Source organism: Ornithorhynchus anatinus, chromosome 1, assembly GCF_004115215.2.
Source record: "Ornithorhynchus anatinus isolate Pmale09 chromosome 1, mOrnAna1.pri.v4, whole genome shotgun sequence".
NCBI lineage: Eukaryota > Metazoa > Chordata > Mammalia > Monotremata > Ornithorhynchidae > Ornithorhynchus > Ornithorhynchus anatinus.
The window spans coordinates 134,922,121-134,938,768 of record NC_041728.1 but is presented as its reverse complement, the minus strand read 5'-3'; the positions used below and the strand labels follow the sequence as shown (position 1 = coordinate 134,938,768).

General features: G+C 48.0%; 1 protein-coding gene across 1 annotated transcript in view; it reads left to right on the top strand.

The window, feature by feature from the left end:
• The window catches only part of DGKG (diacylglycerol kinase gamma), a 340,544-nt gene that overhangs the window by 83,769 nt on the left and 240,127 nt on the right, over window positions 1-16,648 (top strand). Inside the window, exons 5-6 of the mRNA XM_029061465.1 lie at window positions 3,021-3,083; window positions 4,986-5,243. Of these exons, the coding sequence (XP_028917298.1) occupies window positions 3,021-3,083; window positions 4,986-5,243 (321 nt within the window). The remainder of the gene's footprint in view (window positions 1-3,020; window positions 3,084-4,985; window positions 5,244-16,648) is intronic.

Genomic DNA, 16,648 nt, shown 5'->3' with positions numbered 1-16,648 from the left:
CCTTGGGCAAGTGACTTCCCTTCTCTGTGCCTCAGTTCCCTCGTCTGTAAAATGAGTTTTAAGACTGTGAGGCCCATGTGGGACAGGGGCTGGGTCCAACGTGATTACTCCGTATCTACCTCAGTACTTAGAATATTGCTTGATACACAGTAAGTGCTTAACAGATACCTCATTGTTATTATTATTTTTATTATTATTAAGCCAGGGAAGAGCTCTTTATTAAGTCCTGATCCCAGCTCTCACAACCTAATGAGGGGGACGGGGCCAGCACCAAGTAATAAAGAAGGAACATGTAGATAAGCAGAGAGGTCTAGAGGATGAAGCAAAGGCCTGGGAGCCAGAAGACCTGGGTTCTAATCCCAGCTCCACCACTTGCCCGCTATGTGACCCAGGGCAAGTCACTTCACTTGTCTGTGCCTCGGATTCCTCAACTGAGAAATGGGGATCGAATACCTATTGTCCCTCCTACTTGACTGTGAGCCCCATGGGGGACCGGGACTGTGTCCCACTTGATTAACCTATATCAACCCCAGCGCTTAGAACAGTGCTTGACATATAGTAAGCGCTTAGTAATAATAATAATGTTGGTATTTGTTTAAGCGCTTACTATGTGCAGAGCACTGTTCTAAGTGCTGGGGGAGATACAGGGTGATCAGGTTGTCCCATGTGGGGCTCACAGTTTAAATCCCCATTGTACAGATGAGGGAACTGAGGCCCAGAGAAGTGAAGTGACCTGCCCACGGTCACAAAGCTGACAAGCGGCAGAGCCGGGATTCGAACCCACGACCTCTGACTCCCAAGCACGGGCTCTTTCCACTGAGTCACGCTGCTTAAACATAGCCTAAGATAGAGGTGACCACCTAACACCAGCCCAATGAACAGAGATGAGCCCATAAAGGCCGAGTGTTCAGATCTATGGGAAAGCCAGACTGCAAGGCTCTGGAGTCGGTCAGTCAATCGTATTTATTGAGCACTTACTTTGTGTAGAACACTGTAGTAAGCGCTTCGGAGAGTACAATATAGCAGGCACATTCCCGGTCCACGATGAACTTACATTCTAGAGGGGTAGACAGACATCGATATAAATAAGTAAAATTACAGATATAATAATGTTGGTATTTGTTAAGCACTTACTGTGTGCAGAGCACTGTTCTAAGCACTGGGGTAGATACAGGGTAATCAGGTTGTCCCACAAGAGGCTCACAGTTAATCCCCATTTTACAGATGAGGTCACTGAGGCACAGAGAAGGGAAGTGACTTGCCCATGGTCACACAGCTGACAAGTGGCATGCACATAAGTGCTGTGGGGCTGGGAAGGAGGTTGAATAAGAAGAGCAAGTCAAGGTGATCCAGAAGGAAGTGGGAGAAGAGGAAAGGAGGGCTTCATCAGGGAAGGCCTCATGGAGGAGGTGTGCCTTCAATAAGGTTTTGAAGGAGGGGAGGATCATTGTCAGATACGAAGAGGGAGGGCTTTTCAGGCCGGAGACAGAACGTGGGCAAGAGGTGCGCGGCGAGATAGAAGAGATCGGGGCACGGTGAGTAGGTTGGCATTAGAGGAGCAGAGTGTGTGGGCTGGGTTGTAGTAGGAGAAGAGCGAGGTGAGGTAGGAGGGGGCAAGGGGATTGACGGCTTTAAAGCCGACGGTGAGGAGTTTCGGTTTGATGCGGAGGTGGGTCTTATCCTTCTTTGGCTTTGGAGACCACTGGACCCTTCCTTTCCTCAGTCCACCCTAACGCGTGGCTCACTGGAGGGATTTCCCTCAGCCAGGGGCTTTAAGCTCAAATGAGGCACTCGGTCGCCTTGCCCCCTCCTCTCTTTTACCTCCCTGATTTCCTACCCCAACCCAGCCCGCACACTTTTCTCCTCCAATGCTAACCTCCCGACTGTACCTCCATCTCTCCTGTCTCGGCACCGACGTCTCTCCAAATTCAACACGTGGGCTGTGCGATTTGCGGGAGGGGAGATCAGCGTGGCCTAGAGGAAACAGCACTGGCCCGGGGAGTCAGGAGACCTGGATTCTAAGCCTGGCCCTGCCACTTTCCTGCTGTGAGACCTCGGGCAAGTCACTTGACTTCTCTGTGCCCGCCTCTGGCCTGGAGCACCCTCCCCCTTCCTATCCGACATCCGATCGCTCCTCCCGCCTTCAAAGCCTCGTTGAAGAGGCATTCCCCGACCGGACCTGACTGGAAGAGGGAATTGCCTCTTCTCCCACTCCCTTTCGTCTTCTTCCACTCCCTTCTGTGTCGCCCTTGCACTTGAATTTGCACCAATTATTAACCCCTCTCTCAGTCCCAAGGCACTTCTGTCCATATCTATAATTCATTTTTATTCATTCAGTCGTATTTACTGAGCCTTAACTGTGTGCAGAGCACTGTACTAAGCTCTTGGAAAGTACAATTTAACAACAAAGAGAGACAATCCCTGCCCACAACGGGCTCACAGCCTAGAAGCGGGGAGAAGACATCAAAACAAGTAAACAGACGTCATGTATATTAATGTCGGTCTACCCCTGTAGACTCTAAGGTCACGGTGGGCAGGGAATGTGTCTGTTTATTGTTGTTTTGTACTCTCCCAAGCGCTTAGTACACTGCTGTGCACACAGTAAGCACCCAATAAACAAGATTGAATGAATGAATGAATGATTAACAGAGTAAACGCTCAGTAAATACCCCTGATTGACTGGGGACCATTCAGGCCTTTCTGCATAACGTAGGGGATAGAGCACAAGCCTTGGAGTCAGAAGGTCATGGGTTCTAATCGTGGCTCCACCATTTGTCTGCCATGTGACCTTCTCTGTGCCTCAGATCCCTCATCTGGAAAATGGGGATTGAGACTACGAGCCCCACGTGGGACAGGGACTGTGTCCAACCCCATTTGCTCGTATCCACAGCAGCGCTTTGAACAGTGCCTGGCACAAAGTAAGTGCTTAACAGATACCATTCTGCCAGTCCTCCCACCATAGGGTCTGAGAGGTATCAAGTTGCCCAAGACCTGAATCTTTTGCTCATTTTTCCTGGCAGATTCCAAGTCTTTGGATACAGGGATCTCCATCCAGACTGAAGTAGCCTGTGCTCCCGTTACAGGTAAGTTGTCCCGTCTCCCATCAGCTCGTGGTCTCTGAAAGGGAGAGGGAGGGTCCCTCTGGGCAGCGTATTTTCCCTTTTTTATGGTATTTGTTAAGCGCTTATTGCATGCCAGGGACTCAGCCCTGGAATAGATATAAGCTGATTAGGTTGGACTGCGCAATGTCAAACCACTTCCATATTTTGCCCAAGAAAACTCTCTGGATCCACTACTAAAACGATTGCAGATGGAAGCGGGGCGTTCCGGGAGAGTTGTGTCCGTGGTGTCGCTATGGGTCAGAGATGACTTGACAGCATAATAATAATGTTGGTATTTGTTAAGCGCTTACTATGTGCAGAGGACTGTTCTAAGCGCTGGGGTAAATACAGGGTAATTAGGTTGTCCCAGTTGGGGCTCACAGTCTTAATAACCATTTTACAGATGAGGTAACTGAGGCACAGAGAAGTTAAGTGACTTGCCCACAGTCGCACAGCTGACAAGTGGCAGAGCTGGGATTCGAACCCATGACCTCTGACTCCCATGCCCGGGCTCTTTCCACTGAGCCATGCTGCTTCTCTGACAAGGCAATTAGTTTGGACACAGTTTATATACCAATAGGGCTTGCAGGCTTATTCACTTCACTTATTCACAAAGAAAAATAAAATAAACTGTGGTATTTGTTAAGTGCTTACTATGTGCAAAGCACTGTTCTAAGTGCTGGGCGATACAAGGTGATCAGGTTGTCCCAAGTGGGGCTCACAGTTTTAATCCCCATTTGACAGATGAGGTAACTGAGGCACAGAGAAGTTAAGTGACTTGCCCAAGGTCACACAGCTGACTAGTGGAGGAGCTGGGATTAGAACCCGTGACCTCTGACTCCCAAGCCCGCGCTCTTTCCACTGAGCCAAGCTGCTTCTGTCACACTACAGACAAGTGGCAGAGCCGGGATTTTTCTAGGGGAATGCTGTTAACCTGGAACAGAACAGAAAGGTGATCAGGGTGGGGGAAAGCAGCGTGGCTCAGTGGCAAGAGCAAGGGCTGGGGAGTCAGAAGTAATGGGTTCGAATCCCGGCTCTGCCACTTGTCAGCTGGGTGACTGTGGGCAAGTCACTTCACTTCTCTGTGCCTCAGTGCCCCCACTCCTGTTAAAAGGGGATTAAGACTGTGAGCCTCATGAGGGACAACCTGATGACCCTGTATTTACCCCAGCGCTTAGAACAGTGCCCTGCACATAGTAAGCGCTTAACAAATACCAACATTATTATTATTATTGATCCCGAACAATCCGCCTGTATGAATCGACCTCCGGAAATAAGATTCTAACCTGGTATCTCCACCTGTCCCCGGTTGGGTTATTAGGGGACGCCCCTTGGTCCTGGCTCCTTCTGACCACCTAGGGAGGATTCCAGAGGGAGAGGCGAGAATGTCCTCGAGCAAATCTGAATCTCTGTCCCCTGGGGATTCCCACTGGATGGTCTCTAAGCCCCCTCCCGCCCTATCCAAAGAAATCAAGTCATGCAGACCCCCAGGGATTTCCCAGGAGGGTACATTTGACGGCGTGCCTTGCTCCGATCATTTTTTTTTTTTATGGAATTTCTCAAGTGCTGAAGAAATTCTAAGCACTGGAGTATATACAGAGCAATCAGATTGGACAGAGTCCCCATCCCACATGGGGCTCACACTCTTAAATAGGAAGGAGTAGGAATTAATCTCCATTTGACAGATGAGGTAACTGGGGTACAGAGAAGTTAAGTGACTCACCCAAGGTCATACAGCTGACGAGTGGCAGAGCCAGGATTGGAACCCAGGTCCTCCGAGTCCCAGGCCCTTGCTCCTTCCACTAGGCCACGCTGCTTCCCTAACTGAAAGGCACTGGGATGTTTTGCTGAATGTTTACTGACGTCGACGTTGCCGTGGTGCAGGGATCAATGGGAAGACACTCCTCAGCGCCATGGGCAGACACTCGCCCGAAGCCAAAAGCTCCGCGGGGAACCTGTCTGAACAGCAGCCGGCGTCGCTCGCCCCCACTCCCATGTCCAACATCGGTGTCGTGGGCAGTGTCTCTCCGAGCTGGTCCAGGTCATCGTCCCAGAGGTCCACCGCTGGCACCCCCTCAGCTCAAAACTCCTCAGGTTCTTCCAAGATCTCCTCGGGCTCTCTGCTCAGCCCTCAGTCTCCAGGTGAGAAGTCCTGTTAAAGCCAGAGTGTCCAGGGACCGTTTGGAACGTCCCTCAGCTTCCCCCGTGGGGTAGAAGGGTGGGCGAGAGCAGTGGTCAGCGCCAGGTTTTCCCCTGGCATTTTCCCTGCCGTGGTTCCAAAGGGGGAACGTGGTTGGGGAATTGATCATAATAAAAATTGTGGGATTTGTTAAATGCTTAACTTATTATATGCAAAGTTCTAAGCACTGAGGTGGATAGAAGTTAATCAGGCCAGACACAGTCCCTGTCCCGCACGGGCCTCACGGTCTAAGTAGGAGGAAGAATAAGGATTAAATCCCCGTTTTTCAGATGAGGAAACCGAGGCCCGGAGAAGTGAAGTAACTTGCCCAAGGTCAAACAGCAGGTACACGGCGGAGCCGGGATAAGAACCCATGACTTTCTCACTCCCGTGCCTGTGCTCTATCTACCTAAGCCATGCTGGTTCTCTGATATATTAATAATGTATTATAATATATTCCTGTATATAATATATTACAATGATATAATTCTTAACAGTAATAATTCTGATATTTAAACACTTATGTGTCAAGCACCATACTCAGAGCTGGATTAGATACAAGATAATCAAGTCCCACAAGGGGCTCACGGTCTAAGTAAGAGGGAGAACAGAGATTGACTCCCCATTTTGCAAACGAGGGAACTGAGGCACAACGAAGGGAAGGCAAGAGGCAGCGTCAAGATTAGAACTCCGGGCTTCTGGACTCCCCATTTTGCAAACGAGGGAACTGAGGCACAAAGAAGTGAAGGCGAGAGGCAGCGGCAAGATTAGAACTCCGGGCTTCTGACTCCCAAGCCCGGATTCTTTCCACTGAGCCATGCTGCTTCTCATGTATGGTTTCAGTAAGTCCTGCTGTACGCTGAACACAGAGCTAAACACGGGGGAAAATGAGCAGTTTAGACAAGGGCCTTGTCCCTCAAGGGACTTACAATCTTAGTGTGGTAGAACAGACACAAAGATAAGGGGAATGCTATAAACCCTGGGAGCAGTTGAAAATTGGCCTGCTCGCTTAGACTGTAAGCTACTTGTGGGAGTGAAACGTCTACCAACTCTGTTATAGCAATAATAATGAAAATAATACTTGTGGCATTGGTTAAATGCTTACTATGTGCCAAGCACTTTTCTAAGCGCTGGGGTAGATACCGGTTAATCAGGTTGGATACAGTCCCTCTCCCACCTGGACTCATAGCCTTAATCCCCATTTTGCAGATAAGGTAGCTGAGGCCCAGAAAAGTGAAGTGACTTGCCCAAGGTCACACAGCAGGCAAGTGACGGAGCTGGGAGTAGAACCCATATCCTCTGACTCCCCGATCGATGTTGTATCCACTTTGTCCTCTCCCAAGCAGAACAGTGCTCTGCTCACAATAAGTGCTCAGTAAATACGATTTCTGGGTTGGTTGCTGGGCTCAAGAAACAGGGCTCGGAGGCAGGAGCTGAAACAGTAGAATATTCATTTATTTGAACTGGGAACTGGGATACATCAACAGTGAACTGTTTGGTTTGTGGAAGGGCAAAGAGGAGAGATGAAAAGGTAATAGATGGTAAACCCGTAGCGGGAAGGGCCAAAAGTCTGTTTTACTGGTTTGGGGAAGGAACACAATATAATACCATGAGATTACTATTTGATAAATACTATTTAATGATCAACGAGCTGAGAGTTATGAAATCTGGTGAAGCAGTAATAACGATGGCATTTGTTTAAGCGCTTACTATGTGCCAAGCACTGTTCTAAACACTGGGGCAGATACAAGGTGATCAGGTCGTCCCACATGGGGCTCACAGTCTCAATCCTCATTTTACAGATAAGGTAACTGAGGCCCAGAGAAGTGAAGTGACCTGCCCGAAGTCGCACAGCTGACAAGTGGCGGAGCTGGGGTTAGAACCCACGACCTCTGACTCCCAAGCCCGTGCTCTTTCCACTAAGCCACACTGCCTCTCTGGCCCTGGGGCTTATTTGAAAATAATAATAATTATGGTACTTGTTAAATGCTTATTATGTGCCAAGCACTGTTCTAAGTTCTAAGCCCTGGGGTAGATACGCGTTAATCAGGTTGGACACAGTCCCTGACCCACTTGGGGCTCACACTCTTAATCCCCATTTTACAGACGAGGTAACTGAGGCCCAGAGAAGTCACGTGACTTGCCCAGGGTCCCGCAGTGGACATGTGGCAGAGCTGGGATTAGAACCCAGGTCCTTCAGACTCCCAGGCCTGTGCTCTTTTCACTAAGCCACGTTGCTTCTCCAAAAACGGGGTGATCGTCTCAGCCTGCGGTGGTTTTATCCAGGTATTTTGGGGTGGTGATTTGATGCCTCCCCTGTGGAAAAAGATGGTTACCCTGAACTGCGTGGAGAATTGTCTCAAGCAGTCGGCCGGGTCCCACCTTATCACCCTGGTCGTGACTGGAAATGAAAATCCCTTTTCCTGCTGGGACCCCTTCCATGGATGTCTTAATTAAATGGCACCGAGGAACGGGAGCCCGAGAGGTTGACGAGCCAGGAAATTGTCGTGACGGACGGATGGGCCGATGCCAGCATGAACAAGCCAAGGTCCGGAAATAGCCCTGAGACCTGCCTGCCTCTTAGAAATCTCGGCCTTTTTGCTGGTGATCGTGTGGGATCCCGAGCCCGGAGAAGGTCAAACTCCTATCCGATTTCATTTCTCCCAGCGGCTTCTGTTACAGAAGCAGATGGATGATTTTAATCCATCAGTCGAATTTAGTCAGCACCTACTGTGTGCAGAGCACTGTCCTAGGCACACGGGTGAGTACAATAGAACAGGGTAGGTAGACACGTTCCCTGCCCACAGTGAGCATACAGTTTAGAGTTTCTCTTCCCCTCTTCAAAGCCCTACTGAGAGTTCACCTCCTCCAAGAGGCCTTCCCAGACTGAGCTTCCCCTTTTCCCTCTGCTCCCTCTCTGACCCCCCTTCACCTCCCCTCTGCTAAGCCCCCTTTCCCCCCTTTCCCTCTGCTCCTCCCCCGCTCCCTTCCCCTCCCCTCAGCACTGTGCTCATTTGCTCATTTGTATATATCTTTATTACCCTATTTCTTTTGTTAATGAGATGTACATCCCCTTGATTCTATTTATTGCTACTGTTTTGACCAGTCTCCCCCGACTAGACTGTAAGCCCTTTAGTGGGCAGGGATTGTCTCTATTTGTTGCCGAATTGTGCAATCCAAGCGCTTAGTGCAGTGCTTTGCCCATAGTAAGCACTCAATAACTACTACTGAATGAATGAATGAATAGAGGGGGAGACAGAAGATTAAATAAATACGCGATGATTAAGGACATAAGTCCTGGGGCTCTCAGGGAGTGGTGAATGAAGAGTGCAAATTCAAGTATAAGGGTGACGCGGAAGAACAGTCTGTTCAGGGAAGCCCTCTTGGAGGAGATGTGATTTCATTAACGCTTCGAAGCCGGGCGGAGCGTGATCATCTGTCGGATAGGAGGGAGGCCATTCCAGGCCAGAGGCAGGACGGGGGCCAGAGGTTGGCCGGGAGATAGGCAAAGTGGAGGTACAGCGAGTAGTTTGGCAGTAAAGGAGCATTAGTTGGATGGCTGGAAGAGATTTTTTTACATAATCTAGGCCTGTACCTCTTAGCTGAGCCTAATTGGCATCCTAAGGGCCAGTTTCGGACATTCGATCACTCCGAAGCAGGGAAAAATTTGTCGCCCCTCTCCCATTCCCTGTGATGTGATAATAATAATAATTCTGGTGCTTGTTAAGCACTTACTGTGTTCCAGGTTCTGTACTAAGCACTGGGGTACATAGAAGCTAATCAGACTTGTCACAGTCCCAGTCCCACAGGGGGCTCACAATCCCAGCTCCGCCACTTGTCAGCTGTGTGACTGTGGGCAAGTCACTTAACTTGTCTGGGCCTAAATTCCCTCATCTGTAAAATGGGGATTAACTGTGAGCCTCACGTGGGACAGCTTGATTACCCCGTATCTACCTCAGCGCTTAGAACAGTGCTCTGCACATGGTAAACGCTTAACAAATACCAGCATTATTACTAATCCTCACTTTACAGATGAGGTAACTAAGGCCCAGAGAAGTTAAGTGACTTGCCCCAGGTCACACAGCAGACAAGTGGCGGAGCCGGGATCGTTATGTGGGACATGCAGCCTGGCGTCACGTGGAAGTCCCCCCAGACCGCCACATCTAGAGTGTTTCTTTAGGGGAGGCCCTAACGTGGCTCTGAAGTCAATGGGTTTCCACCCCAGATCTTTGTTAACATAAGCACTGCTTCCAACTTGGGCAGAGGGAGACCCGGAGACTGAAGACTGAGGAGAAGGGTGACTCTAGTGGAGTCAGAGGCCTAGGGAGTCAGAGGCCTGCGTGCTAATCCCTGCTCTGCCACATTTCTGCTGTGTGACCTTAGGCAAGTCACTTGACTTCTCTGTGTCTGTTTCCTCATCTGTAAAATAGCGATTAAATATCTTCCTTTTAGATTGTGAGTCCCATGTGGGACAGGTTCTGTTTTTGACCTGATTGTCTTGTGAGATCCTTGTGAGACAGGAACTCCGTCCATTCAGATAACCTTATTTCAAATAGTATTTATTGAGCACCTACACTGTACTAAGCGCTTGGAATGTACAGATCGGCAACAGATAGCTACCCCAACACTTTGTACATGGTAAGGGCTTAACGAATGTCGTCCCAGTGCTTAGCTCTGTGCTTGGCATGTAATAATAATGATAATGGCATTTGTTAAGCCCTTACTAGGTACCAGATACTCTACTAAGCACTGGGGTGAATGCAAGCAAATCAAGTTGGGCATAGTCCCTGGCCCACGTGGGGCTCTCACAGTTTCAATCCCCCTATTACAGGTGAAGAAACTGAGGCCTAGAGAAGTAAAGTGACTTGCCCAAGGTCACACAGCAGACAAGTTGGCAGAACATTTCATAAACGATACAATAATTATTATTTCACATTTTCACCTACTTCTGCCCCGTGGCAGTTTCTGACATTATACCCTGAAGAGGCTTATCCCATTCACCAACGATCTGAAGCTGGCCCTAGCTGGAGTTTGAGTGGCCTTAAGCAAGTACTATTAATTTGTATTTTTGTTATTACTCTTCATTATTAATAATAATAGTAACAATAGTGGTATTTTTTAAAGTACTTACTATGTGTCAAGCACTGTACTAAGCACTGGGGGTAGATAGATGATTGTCAGGTCGGCCATCGTTCCGTGTGAGACTCAAAGTCTAAGGGGGAGATCTGTTCAGTGGGGTGAAATATTGGACTTCAAAGCGGAACTCATGATATTCTATTTAAATCTCTACCCCATATTAGAAGTTATTAATTATTCGAGTCACTTCACTGTACTCTCCAAAGCTCTTGGTGTAGGACAGTGTTTTACATAAAGATATTCAATAAATACTATTATTGGATTGATTCATAGGTGCAGAACAATATGTGAAGGAATGAACCTTGCTGGATACCCGTCTTGATTTAATCCAGGAAGTTGTTTTTTGTTTCTGATTCTTTTAAATGATATTTTCTAAGCTCTAACTATATGCCAGGCACTCTACTGAGCGCTGAGATAGATATAAACTAATCAGGTTGGACTCAGTCCATGTCCCACATGGGGCTTATAGTTTTGGGCAAGTCACTTAACTTCTCTGTGCCTCAGTTACCTCATCTGTCAAATGGGGATTAAAACTGTGAGCCCCACATGGGACAAACTGATCACCTTGTATCCCCCAGCGCTTAGAACAGTGCTTTGCACATAGTAAGCGCTTAACAAATACCAAAATTTATTTTTTAATCCCCATTTTACGGAGAGGTAACTGAGGCCCAGAGAAGTGAAGTGACCTGCCCAAAGTCACTCAGGAGACAAGTGTAGGAGCTGGGATTAGAACCCAGGTCCTTCCGATTTCCAGGCCAGCGCTCTATCCACTAGGTCACGCTGCTTCTCGGCTGATTGGAAGTCAACAAATCTCCATTCTGCTCCCATCTTGTCATTAGCCTGCTGTGTGACTTTGGTCAAGGTACTCAACTTTGCTGGACTTCAGTTTTCTGGGCAGATGATAGATTGTGAGCCCCTTGTGAGACAGGAACTCTGTCCATTCAGATAACCTTATATCTACCCCAACACTTTCTACATAGTAAGGGTAAGCATGTAAGGGTAAGGGAATGTCCAGCGTGGCTTGGTGGAAAGAGCCCGGGCTTGGGAGTTAGAGGTCATCGGTTCTAATCCCAGCTCTGCCACTTGTCAGTTGTGTGACTTTGGGCAAGTCACTTCACTTCTCTGGGCCTCTGTTCCCTCATCTGTAAAATGGGCATCAAGACTGTGAGCCCCACGTGGGACGACCTGATTACCCTGTATCTACCCCAGCGCTTAGAACAGTGCTCTGCACATAGTAAGCGCTTAATAAATGCCAACATTATAGCTAAGGATAGTTAAAATGATAATAAAAATGACAATAATAATAATGTGATATTTGTTAGGCGTTTGCTATGTGCTAAGCTCAGTATTGAACACTGGGGTAGATATAATTCATTCATTCAGTAGTATGTATTGAGCGCTTACTATGTGCAGAGCACTGTACTAAGCACTTGGAATATACAATTCATCAACAGAGACAAACCCTGCCCAATGACGGGCTCACAGTCTAATCGGGGGAGACAGATGGACAGAAACAAGACAACATAATCACGATAAATAGAATCAAGGGGATGTACACCTCATTAACAAAATAAATAGGGTAATAAAAATCTATACAAAGGAGCACAGTGCTGAGGGGAGGGGAAGGGAGAGGGGGAGGAGCAGAGGGAAAGGGGGCTTAGCTGAGGGGAGGTGAAGGGAGGGAAGGGGGAGGGAGCAGAGGGGAAGCAGAGAGGGAGCAGAGGGAAATGGGGAAGCTCAGTGTGGGAAGGCCTCTTGGAGGAGGTGAGCTCTCAGTAGGGCTTTGAAGAGGGGAAGAGAGTTAGTTTAGCGGAGGTGAGGGGGGACGGCATTCCAGGACCGCGGGAGGACGTGGGCCAGGGGTCGACGGCGGGACAGGCGAGACCGGGGGACAGTGAGGAGGTGGACGGCAGAGGAGCGGAGCGTGCGGGGTGGGTAGTAGAAAGAGAGAAAGGAGGAGAGGTAGGAGGGGGCAAAGTGATGGAGAGCCTTGAAACCCAGAGTGAGAAGTTTTTGTTTCGTGTGGAGGTTGATAGGCAACCACTGGAGGTTTTTGAGAAGGGGAGTGACGGGCCCAGAGCGTTTCTGCGGGAAGATGAGCCGGGCAGCGGAATGAAGACTAGACTGGAGCGGGGAGAGACAGGAGGAAGGGAGGTCAGAGAGAAGGCTGACACAATAGTCTAGCCGGGATTTTACGAGAGCTTATAACAGCACGATAGCCGTTTGGATGGAGAGGAAAGGGCGGATCTTGGCGATATTGTAAAGGTGAGACTGGCAGGCCTTGGTGACGGATTGGATGAGCCAAGGATGACAACAGGAAAATCAGACCAGACATAGTCCAAGTCTCACATGGGCTTCACAGTCTAATAATAATGTTGGTATTTGTTAAGCGCTTACTATGTGCCGAGCACTGTTCTAAGCGCTGGGGTAGACGCAGGGGAATCAGGTTGTCCCACGTGGGGCTCACAGTCTTAATCCCCATTTTACAGGGGAGGTACCTGAGGCACCGAGAAGTGAAGTGACTTGCCCACGGTCACACAGCTGACAAGTGGCAGAGCTGGGATTCGAACCCATGACCTCTGACTCCAAAGCCCGTGCTCTTTCCACTGAGCCACGCTGCTTCTCAGGGGGAGGGAGAACAAGTAGTTACTCTCCATTTTACAGATAAGGAAACTGAGGCACAGAAAACTTAAATGACTTGCCCAAGGTCACAGAGCAAGCAAATGGCAGGCCTAGGATTAGAGTTTAGGTCTCCTGACTCCCTTTCGTTCATTCAGTTGTATTTATTGAGCACTTACTGTGTGCAGAACAGTTTACTAAGTGCTTGGAAAATACAATACAGCAATAAAGAGAGACAATCCCTGCTCACACCGGGTTTACAATCTAGAGGAGGGGGAGACAGATATCAAAACAAGTAAACAGCCATCAATACAAGTAAGTAGAATTAAAGATATATACGTCTATACATAAGTGCTGTGTGTGAGAAGAGCAAAGGGAGCGAGTCGAGGTGGGGAGCTGAGGAAAAAGGGGCTTAATCTGGGAAGGCCTCTTGGAGGAGATGTCCCTCTAGTAGGGCTTTGAAGGGGGGGAAATTGATCAGCAATTTGAGGAAGGAGGGCATCTGGGCCAGAGGTAGGACGTGGTCCAGGGGTCAACGGCGGGACAAGCGAGAAGAAGGCCCAGTGAGGAGTTTAGCGGCAGCAGAGGAGCGGAACGTGAGGGCTGGGCTGGAGAAGGAGAGACGGGAGGTGAGGTAAGGGGCAACATGATGGAGAACTTTAAAGCCAATAGTGAGGAGTTCTGTGCTCTTAGCACAAGCTTAATTTGAAAGTATGAAACAGGGCCAACAAAAATAGAGTACACTGTCTTTAATTAGGGTAGACACAAGGAAGGGTCAAAAAAAAAGTTGCCCTTTTATTCAGTAAAGAAGGAAAGCCAGAAATAGATCATGCCAGAAGGGCACAATTCATTAATCAGTCAGTCAGATAGAATGAGCACAATCTTTTAAAACGTCATAGTCTATCAGTGGTTGCTATTGTGGGAGCGCTCAGTCAGTCGATCGCACTTATTTGAGAACTTACTGTATGCAGAGCACTGTACTGAGCACTTGGGAGAGAACAATATAGCAGATGCGTTCCCTGCCCACAACGAACTTACAGTCGAGAGGATTCTAGACTGTACTTTCTGAGTGCAGAGCATTGTACTAAGGGTTTGGGAGAGTACACCGGAAGCAAAAGGCACATTCCTGGTCCTCAGGATTGGGGGAGACAGGCAAATGCAAATCATTTACAGATCTCAGTGCAGAGGATGAACAAGAATATAGTAAGGCTTCTTGTGGGCAAGAATCGTGTCTACCGACTCTATGGTATTATTACTTTCCCAAGTATTGTTGTTATGGGATTTGTTAAGCACTTACTATGTGCCAAGCACTGTTCTAAGCACTGGGCTAAATACAAGGTAATCAGGTTGTGGGGCTCAGTCTTAATCCCCATTTTACGGATGAGGTAACTGAGGCACAGAGAAGTGACTTGCCCAAGGTCGCACAGCAGACAAGTGATGGAGCCGGGTTTAGAACCCATGACTTTCTGACTCCCAGGCCCGTGCTCTATCCACTACGCCATGCTGCTACTAAAGTACAGTGTTCTACGCACAGAAAGCACTCAAGAAATACCATTGCTTGCTTGATTGATCAAAGCCAGATAGTCATTTGAACGTCTGGATAAAACAGCAAAATAAATAACTGTAAATATAAGTAACTGCTGAACAATCAATTAATGGTATTTATTGAGAGCTTTCTGTGTGCAAAGCACAATAGAATAAGTAGACACAATCCTTGCCCGTAACGAATTTACAGACTAGAGGAGGAGACGGAGAGAGACAGACCATAAAAGAACTGATCAATAAACCAATAGCATCAGTAGCAATCGCAACTACCGAGTCTCCCACTCCGCTAATCATGGAGGAGCTTCGAAACATGAGACTGACACATTCCTCTGAAAAGGAGCTCATGTGAGGGAAGAGAAATATAAAAACATTTACAAATGAGGTAAGAGAATGATCATCCATGGACTGTTGGATTTAGGGGTGACGGGAGGGAGTTCCAAGCTGGTGGAATGCTAAGAGCAAGGGTTAGAAGGTAGCGGTGTGAGGAGCGACGTAAGGTTAGCCTGAAAGGAATGGAGAGGGTGAGATTCATTCATTCATTCATTCAATCGTATTTATTGAGTGCTTACTGTGTGCAAAGCGCTATACTAAGCCCTTGGAATGTACAATTCGGCAACAGATAGAGACCATCCCTGCCCAACAACGGGCTCACAGTCTAAATGGGGGAGACAGATAACAAAACAAAACAAGTGATCAGCCATCAATACCATCAAGATAAATAGAATCGTAGATAGATACACATCATTAATAAAATAGAGTAATAGATAATATATACAAATATGCACAAGAGCTGTGGGGAGGGGAAGGGGAAGAGAAGAGAGAGGGAGTAGGGGGAATGGGGAGGGGAAGAGGGGCAGAGGGAAAGGGAGGGCTCAGTGTGGGAAGGCCTCCTGGAGGAGGTGACCTCTCAGTAGGGCTTTGAAGAGGGGAAGAGAGTTCGTTTGGGAGATGTGAGGAGGGAGGATGTTCCAGGTCAGTGGTAGGATGTGGGCCAGGGGTTGGTGACGGGACAGGCGAGAACGAGGCCCAGTGAGGAGGAGATGGGAGGGGTAGGTGAATAGAACATAGATTTGAGATGGATTGAGTATATATCCATAATAATAATAACAATAACAATAATTATTATGGTTCGCGTTAAGCGCTATGTTCCAAACACTGTTCTAAGTTAATCAGGTGGGACACAGTCCCTCTCCCATATGGGGCTCACAGTCTCAATCCCCATTTTACAGTTGAGGTAACTGAGGCACAGAGAAGTGAAGTGACTTGCCCACGGTCACACAGCAAACTCAGGGTGGAGCCGGATTAGAACCCCAGGTCCTTTTGACTCCCAGGCCCATGGTCCTTCCAGTGAGCCACACTGCTTACCCATGAGAGGGAAGGGTAAAAATTCAAACTTGTCTTGCCGTCAAGGAATAGCAATAATAATAATTGTGATATTTGTTAAATGCTTACAATGTACCAAGCACTTGGGTAGATAATCAGTTCTCTAAGTAGGAGGGAGAATAGATGAGGGGACTGAGGCACAGAGAAGTTGTGATTTGCCCAAGGTCACACAGCAGGGAAGTGGCAGAGCCAGGATTAGAATCTAAATCCCCTGATTTTCAGGCCTGTGCTGTTTCCACTAGAAAGAAACAGCTGCTGGAAGGAGCTGTCGTTGACGACCTTTTAAAAGCCAGATTAAGAGGACCTGATAACACACCCTTCCATTCGTTAAATAATAAAAATAATAATAGTAATAATTGTGGTATTCATTAAGTACTTACTGTGTGCCAAGCACGGTTCTAAGCACAGAAGTAGATACAAGGTAATCAGTTTGGACCATGCCCCTTATGGGACTCACAATCTTAATCCCCATTTTACAGATGAGGTAACTGAGGCACAGAGAAATTAAGTGGCTTGCCCGAGGTCACAGAGTAGACAAGTGGCGGAGCTGGGATTAGAACCCACGACCTCTGACTCCCAGGCCCGGGTTCTTTCCGCTAGTCCCTGCTGCTTTACTAACGTTATTTCAGAGCCATCCATGTTGCTTTTGGCAATTTACAGGAAGGCCCGTAGTTGAGAAAAAACA